The sequence below is a fragment of the Podarcis muralis genome, chromosome 4 (genome assembly GCF_964188315.1).
Source record: "Podarcis muralis chromosome 4, rPodMur119.hap1.1, whole genome shotgun sequence".
NCBI lineage: Eukaryota > Metazoa > Chordata > Lepidosauria > Squamata > Lacertidae > Podarcis > Podarcis muralis.
Genome location: NC_135658.1, coordinates 3,677,183 through 3,695,000, shown reverse-complemented (window position 1 = coordinate 3,695,000; position 17,818 = coordinate 3,677,183). Strand labels below are relative to the sequence as shown.

General features: G+C 48.4%; 3 protein-coding genes across 3 annotated transcripts; all 3 read right to left on the bottom strand.

The window, feature by feature from the left end:
• Positions 1-1,330: 1,330 nt before the first annotated feature.
• Positions 1,331-2,332, bottom strand: LOC144327431 (olfactory receptor 52K1-like). The gene has a single exon (XM_077926769.1). It carries the CDS (start codon positions 2,330-2,332, stop codon positions 1,331-1,333), a length of 1,002 nt encoding a protein of 333 aa, XP_077782895.1.
• Positions 2,333-8,351: 6,019 nt separating this feature from the next.
• Positions 8,352-12,919, bottom strand: LOC144327442 (uncharacterized). The gene is made up of 2 exons (XM_077926803.1): positions 11,916-12,919; positions 8,352-11,014 (listed from the first exon to the last, which is right to left on the bottom strand). The coding sequence occupies exons 1-2, from the start codon at positions 12,783-12,785 to the stop codon at positions 10,976-10,978; spliced, it is 909 nt and encodes a 302-aa protein (XP_077782929.1). The 5' UTR covers positions 12,786-12,919; the 3' UTR covers positions 8,352-10,975.
• A 1,147-nt stretch (positions 12,920-14,066) lies between these two features.
• LOC144327441 (olfactory receptor 52K1-like) lies at positions 14,067-15,412 on the bottom strand. Its single transcript, XM_077926802.1, has one exon. The coding sequence runs from the start codon at positions 15,410-15,412 to the stop codon at positions 14,435-14,437; it is 978 nt and encodes a 325-aa protein (XP_077782928.1). The 3' UTR covers positions 14,067-14,434.
• Between the last annotated feature and the right edge of the window lie 2,406 nt (positions 15,413-17,818).

Sequence of the window (17,818 nt, the reverse complement as noted above, 5' to 3'; positions counted from 1 at the left end):
CTTAAGTCTGGATGACTGATGGTGCCAGAACTAGGCCTGGATCCCACTGGGATGGATATAGGAAGGGTTCCCAAATTTTGGGGAGCCACACCCCGTTTGGTTTCATAAACTCCCCAGTGCCCCATACCTTAATATAAAAAAGCCGTTTGCATTATCCTATAAGGAAAGCAATAGCTGGTCACTTAAGTGTCCTTGTCAATATCCCAAAAGAATGAGCCCAACTGCAAGAGCTATAGCCAAATGATGGTGCCCTCCAGGCTAATGGGGGGGGGGGGGCTTCCAGTTTCACCTAGCTGCTACCTAGAACAGGAGCCAGAGAGCTGGGTGTGAGCTGAACTGGGAGCTGGAGACACAGAAACCTGCTTGCCCTGTGCTGGATCCCAAGCTGCGATGAGCAGAGAAGCCAGACCTGTTGGGGTGATGATGCTGTGAGCCTCTCAGTCTTATGCTCGGGTTGTACATATGGGGAAATAAAACCATATATCCGAAAGTCATCACAATCTCCGCTGACCTTCATTCCAAGGAAACCAAACCTGGGTAAACAACTGGGATTCCCAGAGACTCACTGCTCTGAGATTGGGGTGGCAGGTAACAATATCTGTATACCCTCCATGCTGTTTGATGCCTGTGCTACTTATTTAGAAGGAAAGGTCCCTGCTCCAAGGTGAGCCACCTGGTCACGAAGCAGCTCCCATGTTGCCACTATTTATTTTTTATTTTTATTTTGTACTCCACTCATTTGAATAGTTTGCCCCAGCCACTCTGGGCAGCTTCCAGCACATATAAAAGCATAGTAAAACATCAAACATTTAAAAATTCCCTATACAGTGGTACTTCTGGTTAAGTACTTAATTCGTTCCGGAGGTCCGTTCTTAGCCTGAAACCTGAAGCACCACTTTAGCTAATGGGGCCTCCTGCTGCCGCCACACCAACGGAGCACGATTTCTGTTCTCATCCTGAAGCAAAGTTCTTAACCTGAGGTAATATTTCTGGGTTAGCGGAGTCTGTAACCTGAAGCGTCTGTAACCTGAAGCGTCTGTAACCTGAAGCGTCTGTAACCTGAAGCGTATGTAACCCGAGGTACCACTGTAATTAATTCAACAAAATGATGAACTTGATGCAGAGATGGCAGCTTTTCAAAATCTGATCAGGTGCCCCCTGTCCTGCCCCTTTGCCTCTTAGTTCCCCCCAGGTAATCCCACCTTCCCACAAGGGGTGGCTCCTCCCACTTTGAGAAATGCTGATCTGCACCCTTTCATGGTGGGAGCTTGAGAGAGATGCCAGGATTAGGAATGCAAATGGAATACTTAAATCCATCACCTGGTCCATTTTAGGTGCCTAATTTCCGGGGACCAAACAGAGCCCACCTCCACCTCCTGAAAAGCCTCAGGATGCTTTCCCGAATCTCCTTGGTCCTCACTCCGTAAATGACGGGGTTGATGGCCCACGGGAACAGCAGGTACATGGCGCTGAGCAGGTTGTGGACGTCTTGGGAGGCCGACTTGGCCAGGCGGAAGACGATGGAGGAGGAGAGGCAGGAGGAGTAGCCGATGAAGAGGACGATGAGGTGTGTGCCGCAGGTGTGGAAGGCCTTGTGGCGGAAGCTCCCAGAGGCCATTTTCAGGGCTGTGAGGATGATTTTGCTGTAGGACAGGGTGAGGAAGACCAGGTCAAAGACGATGGTGAAGGACCTCACGGCCATGCCCACCACCCGGTTCCTGGAGGTGTCCCCGCAAGACAGCTTCATCAGGGCCATGTGCTCGCAGGCAAAGTGCTCGATGACGTTGGAGCGGCAGAAGCGCACTTGGGAGGCCAGGATCACCACCGGGCTGACGATGGACACGCTCCGCACCAGAGCGGCAGCCGCCAGGAGCCCCAGGAGCTTGCCGGTCAAGATGTCGGCGTAGTGGAGAGGGTGGCAGATGGCCACGTACCTGTCCAAAGCCATCATGAGGAGGATGCCCGTGTCTAGCATGATGGCCAGGTAGAGGAAGAACATCTGGACCAGGCAGCCGGTCAGAGAGATGCTGCTGATCCTGAACAGGAAGCTCAGCAACATCTGGGGGAGGACTGTGGTGCTCCCAAAAACATTGACCGCCAAGAGCAGCGCAATAAGGAGGTACATTGGCGAGTGGAGGCAGCTCTCCGCCTTCACAGTGTAGATCAGCAGAGAGTTGGCGAAGATGATCATCAGGTAGATGCAGAAGAAGGGGATGGCAAGGAGGTACCTGGACTTCTGGAAGCCAGGGAAGGCGAGGAGGAGGAATTCTGTGTAGGAGATGTTGGCTGAGGCGTTCTGGACCAGTTCAGAAGGGCCTCCAAATTCGGACATGGCTTTGGACCTGAAACGGGGGGAAATGGGGAAAGGACTTACTTTCTTGTCAAGTATTTGTGGCTGCTGTGTGATTTGATCATAGCCTACAATGGCTACCGGTCCAGTATACCTGAAGGAGTGTCTCCACCCCCATTGTTCTGCCTGGACACTGAGGTCCAGCTCCGAGGGCCTTCTGGTGGTTCCCTCGCTGTGAGAAGTGAGGTTGCAGGGAAGCAGGCAGAGGGCCTTCTCGGTAGTGGCACCCGCCCTGTGGAACGCCCTCCCACCAGATGTCAAAGAGAACAACAACTACCAGACTTTTAGAAGACATCTGAAGGCAGCCCTCTTTAGGGAAGCTTTTAATGTTTAATAGGTTATTGTATTTTAATATTGTGTTGGAAGCCTCCCAGAGTGGCTGGGGAAACCCAGCCAGATGGGTGGGGTATAATTAATTAGTTAATTAATTAATTAATTAATAATTATTAATTACCAGCCACATTGGCTCTGCTGGCCACGGCGAGAACAGGATTCTGGGCTAGATTTGCAAGGGCTCTCGTTGCGTTTTATCTTCTTACGTACACAGCAACCTGTTTGTACCTCAAAAAGGCAGTTTTTCCTCAGTCTGGAATCATTCCCACTTGCCCTCAACCTAGAATCATTGACTTGCAGAGTGGGACGGGACCATAGCTGTCAACGTTTCCCTTTTTTAAGGGGAAATCCCCTTATTCCGAATTGGATTCCTCGCAAGAAAAGGGAAAAGTTGACAGCTATGGACAGGACCAAGAGGGTCATCTGTTCCAAGCCCTACAATGCAGGAATCTTTTGCCCAACGTGGGGTTCGAACCCACAACCTTGAAAAGTCTCATTCTCTACTGGCTACTTTCCGCTTGATTCTGGAATCTGGCATCCACCAAAATGAGTGTGGTTACTTGATACACGTTTGAAAGCCCTTCCTATGATTAGGTGATCCACGCTTTCCCCCTCTCTGCACATGCCCCAGGTGAACAAAGAAGGAAGTGGTGTTTGCAGTCCTGGTGTCTGCCCAGGTGTGGATCAAATCTATGCTTCCAGGTGCCACAAGAAAGCTGCAGAGATAGCGCAGGATAGTGCGCACCCCAGAAATGATCTCTTTCAGCTCCTGCCTTCTGGAAGAAGGTACAGGGTTATAAAGACTAGGACTAGCCGCCTGAGAAACAGTTTCTACCCAAATGCGATTTTGGTTTTAAACGCAGTGTAAGGTAGTCTCTATGGGAGTATATTGTATTTAAATATTGGGTATCAGAATTTTTAGGGGGCTAACCAGGCTGGCATAGCTGGGATAGCAGGTTTGTTGGGTTTTGAATGTCTGATGTAGATTTTTTTCAATTTCGTTGTTCTGTATGGGACAAGAGACATCACCTTGCCAACAAAGGTCCGTATAGTTAAAACTATGGTTTTCCCAGTAGTGATGTACGGAAGTGAGAGCTGGACCATAAAGAAGGCTGATCGCCGAAGAATTGATGCTTTTGAATTCTGGTGCTGGAGGAGATTCTTGAGAGTCCCATGGACTGCAAGAAGATCAAACTTATCCATTCTGAGGGAAATCAGCCCTGAGGGCTCACTGGAAGGACAGATCCTGAAGCTGAGGCTCCAAGACTTTGGCCACCTCATGAGAAGAGAAGACTCCCTGGAAAAGACCCTGATGCTGGGAAAGATGGAGGGCACAAGGAGAAGGGGACGACAGAGGACGAGATGGTGGGACAGTGTTCTCGAAGCTACAAACATGAGTCTGACCAAGCTGCGGGAGGCAGTGGAAGACAGGAGTGCCTGGCATGCTCTGGTCCAGGGGGTCACGAAGAGTCGGACACGACTAAACGACTAAACAACAACAAATGGGACAATGACAATAAAGATTATTGTATCGTATCCAGGGCCCCTCTTTGCTAGGACCACCTTTCAAATGGACACACTGCGTGGAAATGCAGAATCAGCCGGCAATGAGCTTTTATTTTTGGAATTAATCTGGTTCCTCAAGAAGCACTTTTCAGGAGCAAAAGGTGTGCAGCTGATCTCCATGGACTGCATAGAAGAAACAAATCCTCAGTCTCCACATAAATGCAATCAATCAATCAATCAATCAATAAAACCACTTTCTTCAGAACCGGTTAACAGGATTGCAAAAAGAGCACAAAGAGCAAGAAGGCTGATGTGTCTTTCAATTTGTTTTTAGCCCATCACTTATTCCAATTAACTTTTGAATGCTTTACCTAGCTATTTCAAACTTGTTTTATCAATAATGTCATTTATTTATTTCCTAAAATGTATATGCCCCTTCATTGTAATTTTTTTTGAAAAAAAGCAGTTTACCCCCCCAAAAAATAAAGAAAAATGTACAACCATAGTTTTAAAAACACGACTAAAATACTAATATACTAATGCTGAAATACTAATGCAATCAAGCCGCTATGTTTTGCTCACCATCTGATGGAAGGACCTTTCTAATGTCCAGTTTCAGATAATCCACGCCATTAAATATGTCCGGAGAGAATCCTCCGCAGAGGTCTGGCACCGGCGCCTCTCTTGGGCGCTGCTCATAATTGCTGCTAATGAGTCTCCTAAAATTAGGAGGCTGGGTCTCCAAGGGGCAAGCGGGCAAGTCCTCTGGCCTGCCCTCCTTCTGCTTCTACTGTGGTCTCCTTGTTATTAAATATAACAAGAAATAAGCACACCAGGAACTCTGGCCAATATAAGTTTCAGTTGTGGGAGTGGCCCCTACTCGCAAATCAATAGTCAGTTGTAACAAAAACTAATCCGTTCAAAAGTACGTATTCTGACAAGGATTACAAACTCAAATGGAGATTACAAACTCAAGCTCATAAGGATATGTATAACACAATAATTTGTTACAGAATTAGAGATAAGAGTTTATGAGTTTACATCTAGAAAACTCAATACGGAAGCTGCGTGGTACGTTCGGCTTCCGAAAAGCGTCCAAAAATCGAAGCAGTTACTTCTGGGTTTTTGGCGTTCGAAAGCTGAAACGTTCGACTTCCGAGATGTTCGAAAACTGATCTTCCACTGTAACTTTTTTTTTTTTTTGTATTGGATCAGACTGAGGCATGAGCTTCGTTGTATATTTTGTGGCTTCTTCAGCTTGTACCTACAGTATACAGCAATAAGGAAAGGAGGTATACAATGTAAAAATGATGATGACGGTTAAGAATGGAGCTACCTTTCACTTTATTCATTTATTTATAAATTTTTTATTAGTTTTTCAACATATCATTTTCAACAATAATTAAACGTACTTTTACATCTTATACAGGTTTTTTTTTTTTTACTTCCATCGATCACATCTGAAAACTTTCCAATCTATTTGCTTGATTTACATTTCTTACTTTCACTATTACATTTAAATCACATAACTGGTATCTCTCTTCTTTCTCTTCTTTGTAATGTTTCATACATTTCTCCTTACAAAGCTTCTAGCGTAATTTGTTGATTACAGTTGCTCTTCAAATAATTCGTCTATTTCTTCCAATCCTCTGTGAATCTCTGTGGTCCCGCAGGTTTCAAATCCTTCCTGTCATTTTATCCAATTCTGCGTAGCTCATTAATTTTGCCTGCCATTCTTCTTTCGCCGGTATTTCTTCTTGTTTCCATTTCTGAGCCAACTATTGCAAGAAATTGGAAATTGCAAGAAATACCGACAATAGAAGAATGGCAGATGAAGATGATGGACTTTTCAGAGCTGGCTGACCTGACGGGAAGAATCCGCGACCAGAAAGAGGAGGAAACACAAGAAGACCGGAAGAAATTTAAAGAATATTTAGTGATATGTTGTAATATAAGATAATTAAGAAATCCCTAGAAGTAACAGATTAGGCTAAGGGATAGAAAAAGATTAATAATAAAGATTAATATGGATTACAATTAGAAGTAAGGTTAAGAAGTTTGTAGTGAAAGAAGATACTGATGTTATAAATAAGAAATTGGGAACTGCTAAATATGTAATATGATGAAATCCAGATTGGAGGGTGTCGATGAAGTCTTTTAGCAATGTAAATACACCAGGGGACAAGAAGAAAAAATTCTTCTTTCATTTTGTGTGTGTGTGGTTCCCCCCCCCCAACTTTTATTTATTTATTTATTTATTTATTTATTTATTTATTTATTTATTAGATCTTTTATTAAGTACAAATTAGAAAACATACATATTTACAACAAAAGAAAACACAAAAGAAAAAGAAAATACATATAACCAAGGAAAAAATTAGAGAATATTTTGTCTCTTTTCATATTTACAGTTATTTATACCTCTATAAAATGCTATTCACAATAAAGGAGTGAAATTGAAAGATAAGATATCAGAAAAAAATAAAAAAGAACAAAGAAAAAACAAAGAAGTAAAAGAAAAAGATCATAGGTGAAAATTTTTAAAAGTAGATAAGTACTCACAATACATCGCCATTTCCCATCTATATTTATATTCAATTGTATAATTTCATCTTGTCCTTATCTACCTTAAATAAAGTGTTTTTTTTATTTTGTTTTTTTTAATTGTTGTTAAGTTTTTATGTTGTGTCAAATGTAATGTTTTCCTTTTGTGTTTTTGTCTATGTGTTATAAGAGAAAACTAATAATTTTTTTTGGAAAAAATAAAAATACTCTTGCCGCTGTTACCTTTCACTTTAAAAACTAGCTGCTCATTCCCCTTTTGACTGGTTCTTACCAGTTTTGCGGTCGGCTCACATTCCTGCACCTGTGACCCTGCTGGCCTCACTAATAATTGGCCTGGCAAAAAATCCAGGGGGAGCCGCCTTGTGCAAGCGGAAATATTCGCGCCAATGGATCCCCAACAATGGACTTTTCACAATGGGGAAAATGTTTCAAATGGTGTGGGATGGACAACCGATTGATGAGGAAATGTCTAAATACCCCACAAGCAAAGCAGGATGGGTGCAGGGTGAACGAATAACCTCCTTGCAAAAGAAAACAGGGGAAAAAATGTCCAGTGAAGACTAGGCATGATCCAACAACATCCATGTAAGCTTTGCACAAGCGTATCAGGATGAAGACTCAATAAACCCGTTGTCTTTGTTTTTTTAATAAGTATTTTTATTTTTATTTTGCAACACAAAAACACATACTTATAGAAAAAGAAAAAAGAAAAGGCAATATCAAGGGAAAATTCAAAAATCTATACTAAACAAATATTAAACAATGTGTATATACCATATTTCAGTTCTTCTATTCTTCCACTTGCCTTCCTTCATCCTTAGCGCGGTTCTACTTTCATCTTTAGTAAACTGCTTCCTTCTCATTTCATTTTTCTTTCTGTTTTTAGCTTTTACCCCATAATTCATTTTGCAAAAGTTAATCAAAACAAGTCCAACTATTAATTTGAGGGCACTGTTTTTTAAGGTAATCTCTATATTTTCCCCATTCTTTCTGAATTTTTTGTTTGGTCTGACCCCCAATCACACCTGTTATTCTAGCCAATTCTATATAGTCAAATCATTTATCTTGCCGTTCTTTTTTTGATCAGTATAATTTATTTTTCCCATTTTGGGGGGCAATTAATGTTCTCGCTGCCACTGTGGCGTAAAGAAATATTTTCTTATTTCCCCTCGTTATGTCCATATCCAGTATTCCCAATAAAAAAAGCTTCTATTTTCTGAGCAAAACTTTGTTTAAACATTTTCTTCAGCCCTGTTATCTTTGGTCAGGATTATTTCTGGAGAGCTTCTCCCAAACAAGACAGGAAAAGAGTCAGCCAAGCTAATAATCAGGGCCGTCTTTAGCAGATGCGGCACCGGGGTGCAAATATCCGCCCAGTGTCCCCGAATTACCACAATATTGTTGGGGTGGCTGTAGCTGCGCACTGCCAGCCATGGGGGGGGGGGGCTGCAACTCTTCCCCATGCCGCTGTGGGAGAACAATCCCTGCCGAGGCTTGGGAGTGAAGTTGCGCCCCTCCCAAGCCCCCTTGGGAGGAGAGCGCATGTCCCACGGAGGACCTTACGGTCTTCAAACTGAAATATACTCAGAGTCGCAAGTGATTTCATGCTCTTTATTCAGCTCATAGTGGTGAGGAGGAATGAATGAAAGTCCCCTCAAAGTATCTGCTTTATATACATTATTTACACAATGGGCTGCACATGATTGGCTAGTTCCGGAATTCTACTGTAAGCCAATCAGGTTGTGGATTCACTTCTATCTGGAGCATGATTGGGTAGTTCCTGCCAACCAATCATACTGCTGCATTGTTCTAGGACCAATCAGACTGCTGCATTCTGAATCCTATTGTTCTAGGACCAATCAGACTGCTGCCTTTTGGATCCTATTGTTCTAGGACCAATCAGACTGCTGCAGTTTGGATCCTATTCAACTCAGTACATAACACCCCTCCCCTCTAAGTTCCAGTCCTGCCCGGGAGGTCGCATTCATAGTCCTTGAGGTACGCCGGCGGCCTACGTGTGCGTTGCGGCCTGGGGTGTTCCCTGGTCCGAGGTTCAGGTTCTGGCTCGTGTTCCAAGGATGCTGGCTGTGATGGGGCTGTCTGGTCTGGCGCAACCGGCTCGCTCAGTCGTGGTTCTGGTTCCGGTGTCCTTTCGGCCTCACAGGTCCTCTCTGTATTGACTGATTCTGCCTCTCCTGCTGGCCCCTCGTGCTCTATGGGCCTCACTGCCCCTCTGTTCCCTTGGGACTCCTCTGCCCTTTCCTCCTCCTGGTTTTCTCCCGGGAATCGTCGCCGTATCTGGTCGCAGTGGCGGCGCCAGCATTGCCCCCCATCTGTTAGCACCTCGTACGACACGGGGCCAGTGACCCTGGTGACTGTGGCAGGTACCCATGCTGGGCCTGCCCCAAAATTCTTTGCGTACACTGGGTCCTGGGCCTCGAAGGTCCGGGGGTTCCTGTCTTCCCCCACCACTACCTCATCCTGAGCTCTATCGGGGTGAAGGCGGTCCAATCTGATTGCAAGGCGCCGACCCATTAGTAGTTCAGCGGGGCTCCGGCCAGTCGTTGAGCTGGGGGTGCTGTGCTGTGCTAGAAGGAATGTGGCAAGGCGGTACTCCCAATCCCCTTGCGTCATGCGGCGAAGGGTGTCCTTGGTGGTCCGCACCATGCGTTCTGCTTGGCCATTGGTGGCAGGGTGGAATGGCGCCGAACGGATGTGGCGGATGGCGTTCTGCGCTGTGAAGGTTTGGAATTCTCCTGACGTAAATGCAGTCCCGTTGTCTGAGACGAGAGTGTCAGGGAGCCCGTGGGTTGCAAACAGCCTGCGTAGTACCCGGATGGCTGCGGACGTAGAAGTGGACGGTACCAGTGCGACTTCCAGCCATTTGGTGTATGAGTCCACCACTATGAAGAATGTTTTCCCCTGAAAGGGGCCCGCAAAATCCACATGCAGGCGTGACCATGGTGCTCGGGCGGACTCCCAGGACTGGACTGGGGCCCTTGGGGGATCTGGGCGGGATTCTTGGCAGGCCTGGCAGTGTTTGACCCAGGCCTCTATCTCTCCGTCGATCCCCGGCCACCACACATAACTCCTGGCAAGGGCCTTCATTCTTACTACCCCTGGGTGTGTCTCGTGTAGGGCTGTGAGGACCCTTTTGCGGAGGGGCTGGGGAACAACGACCCTGCTTCCCCATAACAGGCACCCCTTGTGGGCTGACAGTTCATGCTTGCGGGTTGTGTAGCTGGCGAATTCTGGCCCGGGGCTGCTGCTGGGCCATCCCCTCCACACCCAGTCCAGGACCCGGGAGATGACCCTATCTTTCTTGGAATGGTGTGCAACTTCTTGTGCCTGAATGGGGCGGTCGGGAAGCAGCTCCAGGCTCATAACCTCTTGTGCAGGTGCTGGGTCGGGGCCTGTTTCTGGTAGTGGTAGCCTGCTGAGGGCATCTGCATGGCCCATTGCCTTCCCAGGACGGTAAATCAGTGCATACTGGTAGCTGGCAAGGAAAATTGACCACCTGAGGACGCGAGGAGACAGCACTTGGGGGGGTCTGCTTTTCAGGGGCAAACAAGCCAAGCAACGGCTTGTGGTCAGTCACCACGGTGAAGGGCCGCCCGTACAAGAAATCATGGAATTTTTTTACTCCCTTCACGATTGCCAGACCCTCCTTGTCGATTTGCGAGTAGTTCCGCTCGGTTGCGTTGAGTGTCTGGGAAAAGTATGCCACTGGTACCTCTCTTCCATCCGGGAGTTGGTGTCCCAGGACAGCGCCGATTCCATAGGGCGAGGCGTCGCATGCTAGCACCACCGGCAGCCTCTCGTCGAAGTGTGCCAAGACCGAGTTTGAGACAAGCAAGTCCTTGACTGCCTGGAATGCGGCCTCCTGGCGCTGGCCCCACACCCAAGGGGCCCGCTTGTCCAGGAGTCTGTGTAGGGGCTCCGCTACCGCCGCCTTGTGGGGAAGGAAGGAATGGTAAAAGTTCAATAGTCCCAAGAAGGCCTGAAGTTCAGTCTTGTTCTTGGGCGCTGGGGCATCACAAATGGCCCGTACCTTGTCCCCAGTCGGGTGGACCCCTTCTGCGTCCACCATAAATCCCAGAAAGTCCACCTGAGGCACTCCTAGTAGACATTTTTCCCGCTTCACCTTGAGACCCGCCGTCTGGAAACGGTGCAGAACGGTGCGGAGGCGGTCCTCAAACTCCTCTGGTGTGGGCCCGGCAATCAACACATCATCGAAGAAGGGGGTGACGCCAGGAATCCCTTTAAGGAGAGAGTCCATTAGATTCTGGAATATGCCTGGTGCCACGCTGACACCGAATTGCAGCCGCTTTACCCTGAATGCTCCTCTGTGCGTCACAATCGTCTGTGCCTCTGCTGTAGCCTCATCTACTGGCAGCTGTTGATATGCTTGGGCCAAGTCCAGCTTGCCAAAAATTTTCGACCCAGCCAGGGTGGCAAGAACATGGCTGACCACTGGCACTGGGTATGCATGGGCCGTGAGGGCCTTGTTTATGGTACATTTGTAGTCTGCGCAGATGCGGACCGAACCATTAGGCTTGACGGGTGTGACAATTGGGGTTTCCCAGGGGGCATTAGGCACCGGCTCCAGCACCCCTTGCTCCACAAGCCGGTCCAATTCCTCGTCTATACGGGGTTTCAGGGCGAACGGGACCCGGCGGGCCTTGAGCCTGACCGGTCGTACTGCGGGGTCAAGCTGTAGAGCAATGGGGGGGCCCGTATACTGTCCCAATTTCCCATCGAAAACCCCCGGAAATTCCTTGCATATGGCGTCCACGTCTACTTGTAAGCTAGTGTGGTTCACCCCGGTGACGGCTAGCCCCAGTGGTCCAAACCATGCCAATCCCAGTAAGCTAATGTAGGGGCCCTTGACCACAAGCAAGTCCAGTTGCCGCTTCCGCCCTCGGTATTGCACCCTGAAGGTCCCCACCCCCATTGTGGGGACCTTACGTTTCTGGAAGTCCCGGAGGGTGAATGGGGCCGGCCTGAGTTTGGGACCCCCCGTAGGACACAGTTTTCTTAAGGTCTTTGCCGAGATTATGGATAGAGTTGAACCCGTGTCAAGTTCCATGCGGCATGGGGCCCCCTCTATCTGTACCTCGACATAAATTTTCTCTACGTTGGGGTGGGGCAACTGGTATACCTGGAAGTCCGTGAGCTCCGTCGAGTTGCCTTGGTGTGTTGGGCCCCGGGACCTGGGGCTCTTGGATTGGTCATCTGATGCCTGGCGTCGGGTGGGCCGAGCCCGACACACCCGGGCGATGTGTCCTAATTTTCTGCACTGTCTGCACTCTGCGTTGCGGAAACGGCAGGTCCTCCTCTCGTGACTTTCTCCACAGCTTGCGCAGTTCCCTCCTTCTCGTCGAGGCAGCTGTGGTATGTGGGCTGCTTGAGTGCGCTGCTGTACTCGGTGCACCTCCTCCCTGTCGGATCCTGAGTCGTCGGTGAGGTCTTCGTGGTGGACCCTCGGTTGGGACGGCTGGCTCGGCCGTGCCTCTTGCGTCGACCTCTCGGCAGCTTCCGTTGCCAGGGCCTCCTCCAGAGCGACCTGGAACGTTAGGTCCTTCTTAGCGTAGAGGCGTCGTTGCAGCTTCTCATCCTTCAGGCCACCGACGAGGCGGTCACGAAGCATGTTCTCCAGCTCTGAGAAGTTGCAGAACCGGGCGGCTTGGCGGAGAGAGGTCACAAACCCAGTTATGGTTTCCCCAGGGGCTTGCCGCTTTGCGTAGAAGGCATTTCGACGAGCCACCACTGAGGGCTGTGGCGAAAAGTGCCCCTTCAGCTGTTCCATTATTGTTTTGTATGGAACAGTAGCGACATCTTCAGGCGCAAGGAGAGCCCGGGCGATTTCAAACGTCTCCTCTCCGCAGACGCTGAAGAATATCGCCCTCTTCTTGGCGTCTTCTTCGTCGGTGACCCCTTTGGCTTCTAGGAGGAAGGTGAAACGGGAGGCGTACGCTTCCCAGTCTCCAGATGCTGGGTTGAACGGCGAGAAGCTGTTGTCGGTTGCCATTCTGAGTTCCTTGTGTCCCGGAGCTGAAGCCTGGATACACGGTGCGAGGCAGCGGTGCGGCAGGTGGCGGTGCTGCGGTGCTGTGTGTGGCAGTCAGCTCAGCGGGATCCCATCCTCGTCACCAGTGAAATATACTCAGAGTCGCAAGTGATTTCATGCTCTTTATTCAGCTCATAGTGGTGAGGAGGAATGAATGAAAGTCCCCTCAAAGTATCTGCTTTATATACATTATTTACACAATGGGCTGCACATGATTGGCTAGTTCCGGAATTCTACTGTAAGCCAATCAGGTTGTGGATTCACTTCTATCTGGAGCATGATTGGGTAGTTCCTGCCAACCAATCATACTGCTGCATTGTTCTAGGACCAATCAGACTGCTGCATTCTGAATCCTATTGTTCTAGGACCAATCAGACTGCTGCCTTTTGGATCCTATTGTTCTAGGACCAATCAGACTGCTGCAGTTTGGATCCTATTCAACTCAGTACATAACACAAACAAAAACACCTAGGAGGTCCCGTGCCACAAAGAAGTTAGGCTGGCCTCAACCAGAGCCAGGGCTTTTTCGGCTGTGGCACCGATCTGGTGGAATGCTCTGTCACAAGAGACCAGGGCCCTGCGGGACTTGACATTTTCCCGCAGGGCCTGCAAGATGGAGCTGTTCCACCAGGCCTTTGGCCAAGGCACAGTCTGAGCCCCTCCTTTGGTACATAGCTGTCCACCTTCCCTTTTTTGGTGGGAAATTCCCTTATTCCAGCGCAGTTTCCTGCTGCTGTCCCAGATATCCCGTAGACTGTCCCCGGGACAGGTGAGGCTGCTGATCCCTTATTTTCAAATCTGAAAGTTGACAGCTATGCTTTGGTAATCCTCATAGAGCTCTAGCCCAATGGTTGCCATTAATTTGATTCTGAATTGATTTTAGAATGTGTTTCAATTAATTGATTGTGATTTTATGTAAACTGTGTTACTTTTACTGTTGTTAGCCGCTCTGAGCCCGGCTTTGGCTGGGGAGGGCGGGATATAAATAAAAAATTATTATTATTATTATTCCCTCCCAATCCTCCTCGGGAGGAGAGCGATCCTGCAGAAGCTTGGGAGGGAAGCTGCGTGCCCACCAGCCATATATTTGGCGGGGCGCAGTTGGCGGGCATGTAGGGAAAGGGGAGGCCGCTGGCAATTCCGCACAGCTCCCCCACTCGCTGGGGCGCCCCTGAGAGACCAGTGCCCTGGCGCGACGCACCACTAAGCCCTATGGGAAAGACGACTCTGCTAATAATGCACTGGGTCTCCCTGAGTCGGTATTTATTTATAACATTGGTATGTTGCCTTTATCACTGAGTTCTCTGGGTACAGCTTACAGAAATATTAAAAATACAGAATGCAAGATCGGCCAAGGTACATTTTCTTCCTCAACTATGGCTACATGTAATATTTTAGCCATTTGTGCTCCTCTTAATTGCTGGAAGTTCTAAGCGGTATACATATAATAGTCCAAAAAGCGTACAGTGGATTAAATTAATTTAAAACAAACCCCAAAACATTGCAGAATCGTTGGAAGGGTCCTCCGAGGGTCATCTAGTCCAACCCCTCACAATGCAGGAATCACAGATCGAGAATCCCTGGCAAGCGGCCATCCAGCAGCAGCTCATTTAGCGCTTGAAAGTCCTAAGGAGAGGGCTGTCGGATCTCCTGAAGAGCTTTCGGAGGCTCTCTCTGATCTCCTTGGTCCTCACCCCGTAGATAACCGGGTGGACAGCCCAGGGGAACAGCAGGTAGACTGCGCTGATCAGGTTGTGGACGTCTTGGGAGGCCGACTTGGCCAGGCGGAAGATGATGGAGGAGGAGAGGCGGGAGGAGTAGCTGACGAAGAGGACGATCAGGTGTGTCCCGCAGGTGTGGAAGGCCTTGTGGCGGACGTTGCCGGAAGCGATCTTCAGCGCCGTGCGGACGATTTGGCTGTAGGAAGCCAGGAGGATGCTGAAGTCCAGGATGACGTCGACGCACCGCATCGCCATCCCCACCGCCTTGTTGATGGAGATGTCGCTGCAGGACAACCTCATCAGGGCCATGTGCTCACAGGCAAAGTGGCTGATGACGTCCGAGCGGCAGAAGCTCACCCGGGAAGCCAGGATCACCACGGGGCTGACGACGAAAAGGCTACGCAACATGGAGGCGAGAGTCAGCAGCGCCAGCAGCCGGGTGGTCATGAGGTCCGCGTAGCGCAGCGGGTGGCAGATGGCCACGTACCGGTCAAGAGCCATCATCAGCAGGACGCTGCAGTCCAGGACGGAAGTGAAGTACAGGAAGAACATTTGCACCAGGCACTCGGCCAGCGAGATGCGGCTGGCGCGGAGAAGGAAGCTGAGGAGCATCCTGGGGAGGATGGTGGCCGTCCCACAGATGTTGACCGCCAGCAGCAAGGCGATGAGCAGGCACATGGGCGAGTGGAGGCTCTCCTCTGCCTTCACCGTGTAGATCAGGACGGAGTTGGCCGCCAGGATGACCACAAAGAGGCAGAAGAAAGGGATCACAAGGAGCTGCCTGGAATCCTGGAGGCCGGGGAACGGAAGCAGGACGAATTCCGTGTAGGAGATGTTGGCAGCTCCGCTCGGGGTCTCCACGCCCATTTTCGGGTGGGTGGGTGCAGTTCTTGCCCAATACTTACGCAACTAGGGCCTGGGAAGGTGGAAGAAGAGGGATTTCTTTTATTATTATTATTATTATTATTAAAAACAACCTCTTTATTGCCTGTACAACGAAGTCATGGTTTTAACTTACAAAGTCATTGTTAATGATGCATTTTCCTGAAATGGAAATTTGCCTTTGTATAAATTTAAAAAATAAAAAACGCATCAAGTTTCAGTAATATATTCCTGCAGAATATTTCACAGGAAGTCTTCAATGATGGCAAATGACTTTATTTACACTTCTGGTCCTTCTCCTCCAGGAACCAGCATTGTTATGTTTAGGGAAGCTTTTAATGATTGATGCATTACAGTATTTTAATATTTTGTTGGAAGCTGCCCAGAGTGGCTGGGGAAGCCCAGCCAGATGGGCGGGGTATAAATAAATTATTATTATTATTATTATTATTATTATTATTATTATTATTATTATTATTATTATTATTTCCATTCAGCAAAATCTGGTCTAGCTTTGTAATTCTTCGTCCTTCAGGTGTGATCTAAAACTCTGTAACATATTCCAATACCATTTTGACAAAGTCATCAAATCCTACTATTGTGTGCCAAGAATTTCTTCATCACTTTTTATCACCATGTGAATTTGTGAGCCTATGCACTTGTCCACCAGCTCAAGAGGCAGAAGCTGAGATGGGCTGGTAGTCGCATTGGCTGTCATTTTGCCACGAGGCCTGACTAATCGAGTCCTGAGGGATTTCTTATTTGCAGGGGCTGGTGGTGCTTAGCTAAAGACACAGTTTACAGCAGCATTTGCCCACCTGGTCGACATCACATGCATTGGAATACAACTCCCATCAGCCCATCAGTGGTGGCAAGGAATGACGTTGGCATATTAGCAGTACATGTGAGAAGGAGCCAGGGGTCTTGGTGGACCACAAGCTGAACATGAGTCCACAGTGTCACCCGCGTCCCATTATGTTTTTGTAATGATTGCTAAATGAAATATTAATGTGTCATATGATTCTCCCCCCTTATTGTAATATGCATTCTATATCTTTAATAGAATCACTTCAAGTCTAATAAATGAAATGAACCAGGCCAGTGTCCCATCTAGTCCAGCTTCCTGTTCTCACAGGCAAACCCTCAAGAAGGGTTTGAGCGCCAGAGCAAGTCTCCCATTTCCTGTGGGTCCAGCAACTGGGATTCAGAACCACTGCTGCCTCAAACTATGGAGGGCAGAGTATAGCCATCCTGGCTAAAATTACTAGTAGTAATTTTATTATTTATCCCCCACCCATCAGGCTGCGCTGCCCCAGTCACTCTGGGCAGCTTCCAGCACTAGGGCTGCCATGATTCAAAAAGTAAAAATCCAGACCTTTTTAAATGAGATTTCCCCCCCAAAGTTTGGGAGAGAAATCAGCCACTGATGCTACGTGCGCCGCCAAAACTGCAGCCATCTCCAGTGGCATTTTTTTTAAAAAAAAAATGACTTGTCCCAAGATTGTGTAAAATCCCCCTGGATGCAACAAATTGGCCCCAAATCCTGAATTTGTCCAGGTTTTCCTGCCTATATGGTAACCCTATCCAACACATACAAAACATCAAACATTTAAAAACCTCCCGATACAGGGCTGCCTTCAGATGTCTTCTAAAAGTCAGATAGTTGTTTATTTCCTTGACATCTGACAGGAGCGTGTTCCACAGGGCGGGAGCCACCACTGAGAAGGCCCTCTGCCTGGTTCCCTGTAACCTCACTTCTCACAGGGAGGGAACTGCCAGAAGGCCCTTGGCGTTGGACCTCAGTGTCCGGGCAGAATGATGGGGGTGGAGACGCTCCTACAGGTATACTGGACCGAGGCCGTTTAGGGCTATCAAGGTCAGCACCAAAATTTTGAATTGTGCTCGGAAACGTACCAGGAAGACTGGGATTGTGGCATGGAAGAGGGGGGCTTTAAATCTATGTTCCTCACACAGCTCTGATCAGAAGTGGATGCCCCTTGCTTGGTTTTTTGTACTGATGCCCAAACAGTAAAGGTAAAGGTAAAGGGACCTCTGACCATTAGGTCCAGACGTGGCTGACTCTGGGGTTGCGGCGCTCATCTCGCTTTATTGGCCGAGGGAGCCGGTGTACAGCTTCTGGGTCATGTGGCCAGCATGACTAAGCTGCTTCTGGCGAACCAGAGCAGCGCACAGAAACGCCGTTTACCTTCCCGCCAGAGCGGTACCTATTTATCTACTTGCACTTTGACGTGCTTTCGAACTGCTTGGTTGGCAGGAGCAGGGACAGAGCAACAGGAGCTCACCCCGTTGCGGGGATTCGAACTGCTGACCTTCTGATAGGCAAGCCCTGGGCTCTGTGGTTTAACCCACAGTGCCACCCACATCCAAACA